Below are 12380 nucleotides of genomic sequence, written 5' to 3' on the forward strand. Positions count from 1 at the left end.
GGGGAAAGTGACAATCCTACCGCAACTCTAACCACATATTCCACTTCAAAGAGGGTTTAAACTATGATGGTTTGTGTAGCACTAAATACATCTCATCTCTTAAAGTCCAAATCTTAAATCTCAAATCTTAAAGTTCAAATTCAAAGCAATACCTCTTGGCAGTTGTTGAGCCCAGAACCTGTCAAATACTAGTGAATTTCAGAGACTTTAAACACTCATTAGCTTACTGGGAGTTATGCTTATTAGACCACTGGCCTAATTTCATCTCGTCATCTCTACCCAAACAGTTAAGCACTTAATCTTCTACACTCAAATGTAGAAATCATGATCAGGCTTCTTAAATGAGTTGGGAATAGAAGGCTTCTTGCAGAAGTAAGGCTTCTTCTATATGCTGGGAACAAAAGACTGGCTATGTGTGCTCAGGTGGACGGGCATACAAAAGTTAAGTTGATGTACTGCTGAGTGTACATGCCATTGTCCAGCAAAGAGCACCATGGTGGCTTATTTAAGCTACGGCCATTAAACTCAATTAACTTTAAAAGGAGTTCACTGGACTTCACTGGGGTTTTAATGCAGAGGAGAGATTGTTAGTCACATTAAGATCACAAGCTAAAAGATGTGAAAATATTTTTGAGGAATAGTTTATTCTAAAGATGGATTCAATTATCACTGAATTTTGATGGCAACGCCATGGGAGCAGATGTGGCAACCATATTTGTGCAAATGGCATTCTTGATGAGGCTGGCTAATGAAATAAGGTTATACCATACATCAGTACGTTGTATTTTTAGGGTTTGAATCATCTCACATCAAGTGTTAATGCATACCATCGCTATAGCACTGCCATTGCTAAAGGAAAGAGAATTTGAATGTTTAAGACAATGTGCATGAAGTATAACAGAGGGCAGGGCCATAGAAAAGACAGATGAGAAAGATCTTCTTCTCAAAGCTCTCAAGAGGAATTTCCACCTAAGCCCTTTTTAATAGACATATAAAAGGCCCAGCTCCTTTTCTCCTCACTTAGTTTCAACCTGAGGAAGGCTCAAGGATCTTGTGTGTGAGACTACTCCATGGAGGTTCTTACCTTCAGCTTTTGTGAGGACTTTGCACAGGCCTAGGCGTGAAAATGTGGAGAGAGAACGTGCAACTACTAGTGAGGAGAGAGCCTTATCCTGCCTCATCACCAAAAGTGCTCAGCATGCGCAGACAGAAACACATCTGTATTGTTCAAAATAGCTATAGTACTTGCAAAGAGTAAAAGACCTTACAAGTATCTGAGGCTCGGAAGGTATTGGAAGGCATCCTGATCAATGTACACGAGGTTGTTGGCTTTCTCAATTCTTCTGTGGAGAAAAAATGAAACACCGGAGAAGATACATCAGTATATTGATCTTAAAATATTTGTGGTAGCCCCATGATGTAGCGGTACTATACGCTGAGATTTTCTTTTTGACAGCAGATGATGTGCACGGTTTCAGAGCAGCCTTCCACAGATCAGCAGACCCCACCACTTTTTGATATTGGCAGTGGTTTGAGGATAACCTTCAGGATCGCCAGGGAAAGAAAGGAACAGTTAGACACGAAGACAGAAAAGACAAAAAAGACAAAGGGGGGTTTCAAATGTTCCTGTATCTCTATGAATTCTTCAGAGCTTACCTGAACCAAGCTGCAAAATCTTTGCTACTTGCCTATAATGAATCTTTATAATTGTCTCCTTTGAATTTAGATTGCTCATTACTTACATTTCATGTAGTTGGGGAAGGTCGGAAAACACATTTCCCTCTATGACCTCCAAGGCATCATTCTGTGAGATCTCTCTGAAAAATAATTAAAAATCAAAATATTTCAAGGCATGATGAAACAGAGAATGGGCAAGTGAAAAACTCACAAGGAACTTCTTCCCAGGTTACTTGTAAGTTTTAAAACCAAGTTGGATATCAGATAAGAAAACAGACCCCAGAAACACCGGTGAGCTGCCACTAAGAAAAACACCAACAGTCAAAAGACATCTTCTGAGGCTGAAGTTTGTAACAGCAGCCCTGCACCTCCTGCTGTCACAATTCTTTGTGTGTTAGAAGTCACGTTATATGCATCATGGGCTACTGGATCACTGGCATCACTAATTACTGATAGAGTTTTAATGAAATCTTTTCACTTGGTGAAGAAAGAGGGGGTGAAATAAAGACCACTAAAAAGTACCCAAGGAATATGACAAAACTTCAGCAGTAGGATATGCTGCTGTTTTGACCCAAAGTAAACCATAGATATTAACAATTAAGCCACCAGCAGACACATCCTTATTAACAGGAGCTGGAGACCACAAACATGATGAAATCTTCCATACCTTGAAGAAAACCCTGTTTGATCTCATCTGTATACAGTTAATGCCCACCTACAGGCACAGATCTGCAGAACAGAAATTGCCAGTTTTGTGTTATCAACACACCAGAATGCATCTCCTGCTAGCCCACAGTATACATTTCTTTGCTCCCTTAATTTGTGGGATGGCAAAAAGAGGGCTCAGGCTCTTGTGTGATTTAGAGCTCAGCAGTTCTCCTGGTCAATCAAGCAGGAGCTACTGCAGTGCAACCTGTCCCAGTTCCATCCCTTAATGCTGGCAGTGACCAGGAAAGCCAACATAAAGCCAGCTATGCCAAAAGTTTCTCTACTGTGATTTGTGGGAAATGGTGTCATTTTCCCAGGCTGTGGTCAGCTGTAGGAAGCAAAATTTGTAATACAGGTATCATTTGGTGGTAGTGTGACAGTCTGTTGGATTTTAACGGCACAAAGATGTGCACATCTTTGGAGCGAAACCTTGGATGAACGGATTGCAAACTGCTTCTGGATCTCTTGTTCTTCTGAAATTATTATGGCTGCAAATAGATTTGACCAGGCCTGAGGTAAAACAATAGATTGCAATGTTAGGTGCACAGTCAAAAAAATAACCACAAAAAACTATTGCAAGTAGTATAAAAAGCATTCCACTTCCTTCTGAGTAACAACTGAACCTGATAAATTACCTGCACACTTAACACTAAACAAAAGCCTTGTAAAAGAAGGTAAGGTGTTCTTCTGCTTTAAAAAATGCCTCAGTGGTTTGCTATTTTTAAGTTTACTACGAAGCTTTCCCTCCTGTTTCCCCAAGGATTTTTAGGGAAGAAATCAAGCTCTCCTCTTCACTGGGAGCTCTAAACTGACTGGAGAACAATAAAAGTACATGAGGACTGCCAGTAGGTTCTTGGTAGAGTGCGATGAGAACTGGGTCTGTTTAGCAGTGCTGAACGACCAGCTCACAGGTGAACATGTTCCTCTGTATTACTTAGGTTTCAGCAGCAACAAAATGCTTCGGCCAAGACTGGGATCCCTTCACTCCATGCAAGGCACACAGCCATTGCAAGGGATGTTTCAAAGACATTCTATTATTTTCCTGTTTTTTTTTAAATAATTATAATTTATATACATAATTAAAATAATTATATATAAAAGATAATTAACATATAAATATATGTAAAATATAATTTTACATATAATTACAATAATAATATTACAAGACACAGGGAAGAAGCAATCACCCCTGTACTGTATTTACATCTTGGTACAGTTTGCTTGCTTAATTATAGTCTAGATGATTCAACAACATGGGAAATATCTCATACTTTAAAGGTTTGAGTTGTTTTTTCTCGTGCTCTTTCTAGGGGGTGAACAGTATATTTGCCATTCCCCACAACCTAAAAATCAGGTGTCTACACAGAAAAGGTTTATTAAGAAACCACGTTACAGTAGTGACCTCACCAGACAGATAGGGCTGTTGAGGGTGACAATTCCTTATGATCCAAGCTGTTAGCTAACTTTGGAATGTGAATGATATACCTCTCTTAATGGAATTCTTAGAAGCCAGTGTTTTGGCTTACTAAGTGTGGGACAGGTTATGGGCTTTGTTTTGGTTCAAGAAATGGAAGAAAGTCGAGGCTGTTCAGCCTGGAGAAGAGAAGGCTGCGTGGAGACCTCATAGCAGCCTTCCAGTATCTGAAGGGGGCCTATAGGGATGCTGGGGAGGGACTCTTCATTAGGGACTGTAGTGATAGGACAAGAGGTAACGGGTTAAAACATAAACAGGGGAAGTTTAGATTGGATATAAGGAGGAAGTTCTTTACTGTAAGGGTGGTGAGGCACTGGAATGGGTTGCCCAAGGAAGTTGTGAATGCTCCATCCTTGGCGGTGTTCAAGGCCAGGTTGGACAGAGCCTTGGGTGGCATGGTTTAGTGTGAGGTGTCCCTGCCCATGGCAGGGGGGTTGGAACTTGATGATCTTATGGTCCTTTCCAACCCTAACTGTTCTATAATTCTATGATATAGATCTGATTAAAGCAGCGCATGAGCAGGCCTTCTGGAAGGCTCGGAGAACACATGGATAAGGAAGGGATGAAAGAGAGGTAGCAAGACAGGAGTATCTACATTGCCTTTACAAGATTCAGGTTTTAAAAGATTATTTCTTTTTAAAGATTACATTTTTAAAAGAATTAAATAATATTCATATAAGGGGGTTTTGCAGAGATTTGGGGAATGACCTGACTTTCATTCTCTATACCTGTTCAGGCTGTCATTTACGTAAGAAGGATAAACTAAAAATATCACATTCCACTTAAGAGATCAGTCACGCACTGTGAACAACACGCAGCACTCGTCTGGGGTTTGGTTGCATAATTTCCATGCACAATTTACTCATATCTAGCAAAAAATGCACACCCTGCTCATGGAAAACCCAAAGAACACTATCTTGGATATAGGTATCTCTGGCCTTAAAAGTACAAACCATTGCTGCTCACATCAAACAACCAGACTCAGATCCTCTGCAGAGAAGAGCAAATAATATCTGTAGCAGCAGCTACAAACAGAAAAGGGAGATTCCTGCCTAGTATTTGTGCAAGTGATTTGTCTTACAGTATAAATACACACAAACAGACGATTGCTGGTAATGCATATCTGATTATATGTCATCAAGAAAGAAGATGGGACTGTTATTATGTTGTTTGTTTGTAATGAATGATACCATTAGCTCTACTGTTAGCTATCGCAGCAAATCCAGAGAGCAATCTGAGTATCATTTCTGATGCATGAAAGCTTTTGAATAGATGGTATGCAAAACAATCAGGGGCAATTGCTTTAAAAAACCCCAAACCTCCAAAACCTCAAACCACCCACTGGTTCCAAAATGCACAAGCATCTGCCTAAGCTTAGTCTTCACTGCAAGAACACCTCTATTGAAATCAACAGTTGCCTTCGAAATCATAAACTGTTTACTCAAACACAGTCCAAAAGAGGAAAAAAAAAACCCAGTAAAGATGTCTTACAAAGGAACCCAGCACAGTAATTTTTATGTTCCTTCAAGGAGAATGTTAAGACTTCCAGGTGTGACAACATCAAATGAGTAAGGGAATTTGCCACCACTGTAGCAAACTGTAATCATTATTACCCATTCACAAGCAACTGACTGCAATGTAGCATTGGACTTGATGATCTTCAAGGTCTTTTCCAATCCAGTTGATTCTGTGATTTCCACTTGTGAATCCCAGAGCTAATGACAGTAGGGAGAGAAATGGAAAACAAAGAGGAGGAGGAAGGTGCTGCCTACTGGCAGCACAGCCTTAGCTTGGTTTAACCTGCCTGCAAAACTGCCCTTAGGCAGGGCTGGGAGTGCATTTCATGACATCCGTGACGAGAGCCCAGCATGAAGCATAGGGAGTATTCCTCTTCAAACCAGCTGCACTCATGCAGTGTGACCCATAAAAATCAAGATACACTGAAACAGCCTTTTAAATAATTCTGTTAGCAAGGAATTTATAGTTTGTGGCAGTTTCTTTGTAGCCCTCCAAAGAAAATATCCCTTAGACTAATCAAAGTCTTACAGCAACAGCAAGACTGTACCATTCACAAACTAATGGTCTTGCAGCCAAGTGGTCTCATAGTTCAAAACAATTAAAGAATAAAAGACTATATGTCTTTTTTATGATAAGAATTCCTTTCAGGATCAGAGCAGAGCACACAGACAGGGATAGGATCAATTTTCCCGTTAGGAACTGTTCCTATTTCAAACAAATGTGTACACATCTGTATACATTATATACAGATACAGAAGTTTAACATAGAAGAGTAAGTGGAAACTTGCATGCAAGGAGGAAAGGATACCTATAGCAGAAGATTAGCTTAGAGGCAGATCACAGCATCAGTCCCTTTCACAGAGCCCAGGGACATACACTCTTGAGCATGAAGACCTTGCAACACCAGCAGCAGGGATGACATAGAGTAACTGATGCCCAACTGATGAGCTTGGCTGGGTGACAACCACAGTAAATGTGGGATGTATGGATTTCTGTGTTTCATCTCTCTGTGGCAGACTAGCAGAGGGGGCTGTCCTGTGTGTCGAGGTGGCTTGGATACTTGCTTGGTGTGTTCACCTTGCCCACAGACGTGGCATGTGGTGTGAAGGGAGGTTTTTCCACCCTCTCTAGCCACTCTGCCCTCCTCTGTAGTGCTCCTCCAGCTTTTCTTGATGCCCTTCCAGAGCAGGTATATACATGGCTGTACACTTGATTCATTCACTTTACATTTCCTGTGATACATCATAACAAGGCATTTTGGCCTTTTATCCTCAAGCCTTTGAGGCAGTGTTTTTGTGGCATAAATATCCTGTGTATTCCTGTGAACAATATATTTTCACTCTACAGGTACCTGCAATTAGCAGCGATACTGGATGTATCAGCTACTCATTGCCAGAGCAGGTGGCCTCACTGGGCTCGCTGCACTGCAACAAATCAATAGCTTTGCACTGATTTAGAGGGAAAGGGAAGAAAAAAAAAGACCAACAGTTTCATCTTTCTACCTTTCTTTAACTATAAACAGAGCAATTTGCATAAATTCTGATCAGAATGAAAGAAAGAAGAGCTCCTTTACACAACTGTTTCTGTTCAGAAACAAGCCAGTGTAAAACCTCCTTTGGAAAACTTCCCTCTCAAGTGACAGCAAAAGGCTACTATGCTGATTTAAAGAGGTTACAGAAGAACAGCTATTTTTCTTAAAAGTATTAGAGACTTTTGACCTTTTAAAAATAGATAGTTGACACTTTCTGCTGCCACTTCCCTTGTGAACATGAAAAACTTGTCTCCCTACCACGATTTATTGAACACCAGGGAGTAACAGGCTAATATATCTTAGCAGTTATTGACAGTACAAAAATGAATCCAAACACTGACTCTTCTCATCATCTCTTCACTTTGCTGAAGATACACACATTTTACTAACCTGACTAAATAAGCAGGATATCCATTTAACCAACTGAGCATTAACAGTGATTTCACACTTAGATCAAAATAGCGTATACGTAAGTCTTTGAAGGAGATTACTAGGAGGCACCGATACTGTGCCTTCCTGCCTTCTCCAAAGGGCATGATGCCATGCTCTCAAATAAATCAATGCAGGCATGGGAAAAGTAAAATGCAAATTTCCACCCAGCAGACGGAAGCAAAAGGGATTTTGTTCCTATCGGTGCTTTAGCACCACGCCAGCAATCCAGATGAAAGTCTGTGGAGAGTTTGGCTGCATCAAATTAATTGTCCATGTAACAGTTTTAAATTGGTCTCTCTAACCTGAAAAAGCATATGATTAGTCTGCAGAATTGGAACTGATAACGACTGGATCCAGAGGCAGAAACCACATTATTATAAGAGTTGATTTTATAATCAGTACCTTTTGGGGGGGTAGGTATCTCCTCATACTCCAACAGTAAGGGGATGCATTATACTAGTTTTAGCTTATTGCCAGCACAGCTGAAATCAAGTGAAGGTTTGCAGAGTCAAATAAGCAAGGGCTTGGTCTTTGGAGGGAATGGCAGCTTTCTGCAGGAATGCTGGTTCCCTGCAGACAGCCCAGAGAGATGGGATTTGTAACCTGCTGTCCCCGGCATTTGGGCATCGCTGTATTTTACCTTTGACTAAGAAAGCTTGTAGGGAAAGGCAGCAAAGAAGGCTGAAACAAAAACACTCACTCTGGCAATGGCACATTTTTCTCAGGCATGATGGGCTCCAGAGCATCTTGAGATCACGCTGCCAGACAAAGGTGGTTGTTCAGATGAGGAAGGGACCTCCTCCTTCAGAGATGCTGACACAAGCTTCTTGCCCACATTGTAATTCCCTCCATGGAAATTGGCTGGCGGCATTTATTGCCACTTACCGTTTATTACTTCTCTCTCGGTTTTGATAGCCAGCTAATGATGAATAGTTTTATTAAGATGACCTGGGCAGATGAGGAGAGTACATTTGAGATAACCACTTAGGAGAGCAGCTGAATGAAGAAGTAGGGGGGAAATCAAAAGGCAGACTTTCTGAGGCTGGAAGAACGTGTGGCTTCCAAGACCCAAAGTCTAGTGACAGCCTTTCCAAACCAACCATCTTGAAGCAGGTGCTCGCAGACACTTCAAGAGACAGTTCTGAAATGCTTTAAGGAAGCACACATGCACAAGAGGCCGCTGGAGGATGGATCATTGCTAGCTCCAATGCATTACAGAAATGGGAAGATCCAGAATAGTCGGTGCCTCAGATATGCACAATTAAACTTTATTGCTGAGACTGAAAATGTTAAAAAACCTCTTACTTCTCAGATCTGGCATTAAAAACCTTTCCAGGCTCAGGAGAAGTCTCTAAGTATTCATTAGAGCAAATCATGCACTATGTTACACCTACTTCAGCGAAAATAAATCTCCATGAGTGGACCCATCATGAGAAAAATATTAGCATTGCCTAATGTTAACTGAAATTATGAATACAGACATGCTCTTACAGCTGCTAACACCATCCACTACACCTTTGCAATGTCCTCCTGAAGGGAGTTAGGTTTCTCTTACCAAATGGTACAATCTCCCTGCAAAATAACCTTCTTCCAGTACAAAGATTTCCTTCTGTTTTGTTTTCTGTTCACACTCATTCTTCCCTTCCACAAAAGCTACTTACTGTTTTTATGGTTTGTGTATGAGGCCTTGACCCTACAAACTCCAGTGCCTGAGCTTTGCCTCCAGGCTCAGCCAAGACACTACTGCATAACTATCTGCATGACTGGGGCCCTTAGATATAACCTACCTGGGAAAAGGATATTTTTTTATGCTTCCAAAGTTAAATCCAAACCTCTGCCTTGCAACAGACTGCCAGAGAAAACACAAGCACCAGCAAGAAGCTACTAAGTCAAAAGCTTTACAAACCTAGTGTGCAATGAGGATTATTTATCTGATTGCAATACTGTGCTATCATAAGCAGAAAAAAAATTACCATTAAGCCCAAATCTGCAGGTTCTGTATTGGAGGATGCAGAGATGGCACGCTACACAAACATGGGAATTGCCTACAATCCCTAATCCATTTGCCAAGTAGCTGATGACAGCAGAAAGGAGCCTGATTCCATACCTCTGGAGCCTTATTTGACAAATAATTGAACAGCTCTCTATGAAAACCACATCCTCTTACCTGACTTTCCTTGAAACAAATAATCCTCCTCATCAGCAAACACTGCAAGACTGCACACAGACAGATCTTAACAGGAACTGAACATGTCATAGAACTTGGCCAAAATTCAATATATTACTATGTTTCTATGTTTGTGTGTGTATACAATATTCCAATAAAAGCAATAAAAGTAATGGACCCACGGACATACAGTGCTTACTGCCTCAATTCAGCCAGCAGCAGCCTTTCTGCATATCTAATTACATTTACAAGGAAGTTGCTCATGCAAGACACAGAGGTTCTCTGCCACAACCACACTGTGCAACTCAGGCTTGTAGGAACACCAGTTTTTTGCTGGTATCTGCTGCTGTAATGCTTTAACAAGAAAGTCCTCAGACTGGATGGGACAGCCTTCACTACCGATTCCCTCAATGGAGTCTCCATAGGAATGTGGCAAAACCCTTGAGAACCCAAAGACAATTCCTGGCCACTTGGGAATGACCTGCTTTTTCCTAGGTAAAAGCACTTTTATCTCCCTGGGAGCTGTTTTCCTCCACGCTTTCCTGAGTCATATCTAATGGGAGACATAGAAAGAAACTGGAGCTAGAGATAATGCAAAACACCTTACCTGAAGTAGCTCCTCCTTCTTAATCAAGGGAGAAGAGGAATCTTCTTCCCCACAGCACTTAAAGAAGATGACTGAACAAGAAACATGGTTTGAATAAAACAGTGTTTTCCTCAGAAGCTGCTGTGTCTATCCCTTTACTGTACTGCACCGCATATAAGGGATACTGTTCTGTCTGGCTTCCTGTATTGATGTAAATGCACCTGAACTTCCAGTGTTTTCACAGCATACAAGCCTGGCAAAAACTTTTATGTTTCCAGGAAAACACTTTGGAAAAATACTACTGATGAAGGAAGGGGGGAAGAATCCTGAAGAGATCCCAAACCACAAAAATTACCATTTGAGGAAGTCATGCTGATGAAATGCATTTTACAAAGAGAAAATTAAATCCGTCATTTCTGATTATGCCTGCTGCTTTAGTCGAGACTGAAGGAGATTCCAAACTCTGCAGCAGAAGGCATGGAAATCCACTGGTTTTAATATATTGGATCTGTAGTTCCATTAGCACTCTACATTTTAGAGTGCGTATTTGCCTGTGATTTTAGCTAAGTATTGTCTTTGGAAAGCACACAGCTCAATACACAAAAGGACACACAAGTACTCTAACTAGAAGGCAATCCTATGAGAGCAATTTGGTTTTCAGATTTAAAGGAATGCTTTGTGTATGTTAAATACAAACTTAAAACTAAAAGGCAACTGCTATATTGTTTCTTCCATCAAACCGATACCAAAACATCTATTTGGGGATTATTTTAATGGGAAATGAAGAAACAAATTTAACACATGTTATGGAAAATGATCAGAGCTTCCTCTGAAAGATGTTCTATCTTGAAGTTACCCAAATCCCTAAGGGTCTGGATTGGATCCCTGGACAGGAGTGCGTTTTTCTTACATGCAGAAAGGCACAGCAAAAGAAAGCAACCAGCACTACCAGAACACACCCCGTTCTTCTACACAAAGGTAACAGGTTTTCATGATATGTTTTCTATGAGTTTGAAGATGGCTCTGGTTTATAAAATCCCTGTTCCCCATGCCTTTGGTGAGGACAGATTAGGCAGTGGCTAAGTACAAGAGCTTTCAGGTTTTTTTTCCCCTCGGGGTTAAATTGCTGGTAACATGAAGTGGGTACTTCAAAACAGCAGGCTCAGGACTTCTCCCTACAGTGGCGCCTATTTAACTTGAGGACCACACAAAGCCTCAAACCAGATGCTTTGGTTTCACCGTCAAAGTAATGTGACCACCTGATTTAGTAGATCCTAATCAATTTAAATGTATGCCTATCTTTTGTTTGCTTGGGGGTTTTTATGTATTGAATTGTTTTTGCTTTTAAGTGGCAAACACTTCTCACTATTCCATTTTATATCTTCTTTTCAGCTAAATGAATGCAACTCTGTGAGCCTACAAGTCCCAAGAAGCCATACAGAGAACACTCCATTTATTTATGAGACCTGTTAAAAGAGATTCATGCTACATGGTGGCTGCATTTTTGCTCACTTTTTCCTTACGTGCTGCTAAAGTCAATTTAAGGACATTCATCCACTGAAGCCTGAGAGGGGCAGAGAAACTCACATTCACCTGGATATGACCTGTATTCAGTACACTCCTATCTCCCATGCAGTCCTCAGACTCATTTTGCCTCATCATTCAACCTGTCCAGAAAGGTAGCAACAGGATGCATGCTCTTGCATCCTTCTCCTCTTTAAGGACGTGCAGATGGAGACTCATTAGGAGAGCTAAGATCTGTACGTGACATGACTAGTTAGCGAGGTGCCAAAGGAGGAGAAGAAAGACCCCCATTACACAGGGAAGCATGCCCATGATTTTCCTTTGGGTGACATTCAGTTAAAAATAAGGTGAAAATACTCGATCAGATTCGACTGGCAAAAATTTTCCGGTTATCCACCCATGAGGCACAGCACTGCCAAAGCAATCCAACCTTCCCACAGTGCCACACAACAGAGTGTGGTCACCCAGTGCGACACCAGCTCTGCTGCAGAGCCATTTCAACATCTGGCCAAAAGAGGTTGGTGCTGAAAGCCAGCCGCAGCAGCCGTAGCCTGCGATGAATCACCATCTCCTGAGGGCACGGGCTGAGATCACTACCTCGTGGTATGCAAGCCATCAGACTACTCATGCGAAAGGGAAACATTCATCACATACATGTGGACTGGATGTGAACAAGTGACCTAGAGATCTGGAGGGTTCCAAGTCCCATTACCCTCTGCCTGAGTCATTCTCCTGTCTCATGAACCTTATTGTGACATCTTTT

At 41.2% G+C, this 12380-nt stretch overlaps 1 protein-coding gene across 3 annotated transcripts in view; it reads right to left on the minus strand.

Annotated features, from left to right (window-relative positions):
- FSHR (follicle stimulating hormone receptor) overlaps positions 1–12380 on the minus strand; it is a 76669-nt gene that overhangs the window by 22691 nt on the left and 41598 nt on the right. For all 3 annotated transcript variants that reach the window (XR_009962242.1, XM_062606008.1, XM_062606007.1), the window contains 2 exons: positions 1743–1817; positions 1269–1343 (listed from right to left, as the gene is read on the minus strand). Coding sequence is in view for 2 of the 3 variants with exons in the window: in XM_062606008.1 (XP_062461992.1) it covers positions 1269–1343; positions 1743–1817 (150 nt within the window). In the remaining variant the exon portion in view is untranslated. The remainder of the gene's footprint in view (positions 1–1268; positions 1344–1742; positions 1818–12380) is intronic.

This window comes from Pezoporus occidentalis, unplaced genomic scaffold (assembly GCF_034315485.1).
Source record: "Pezoporus occidentalis ecotype Australia unplaced genomic scaffold, CSIRO_AGI_Poc_V1 ctg93, whole genome shotgun sequence".
Classification (NCBI taxonomy): domain Eukaryota; kingdom Metazoa; phylum Chordata; class Aves; order Psittaciformes; family Psittacidae; genus Pezoporus; species Pezoporus occidentalis.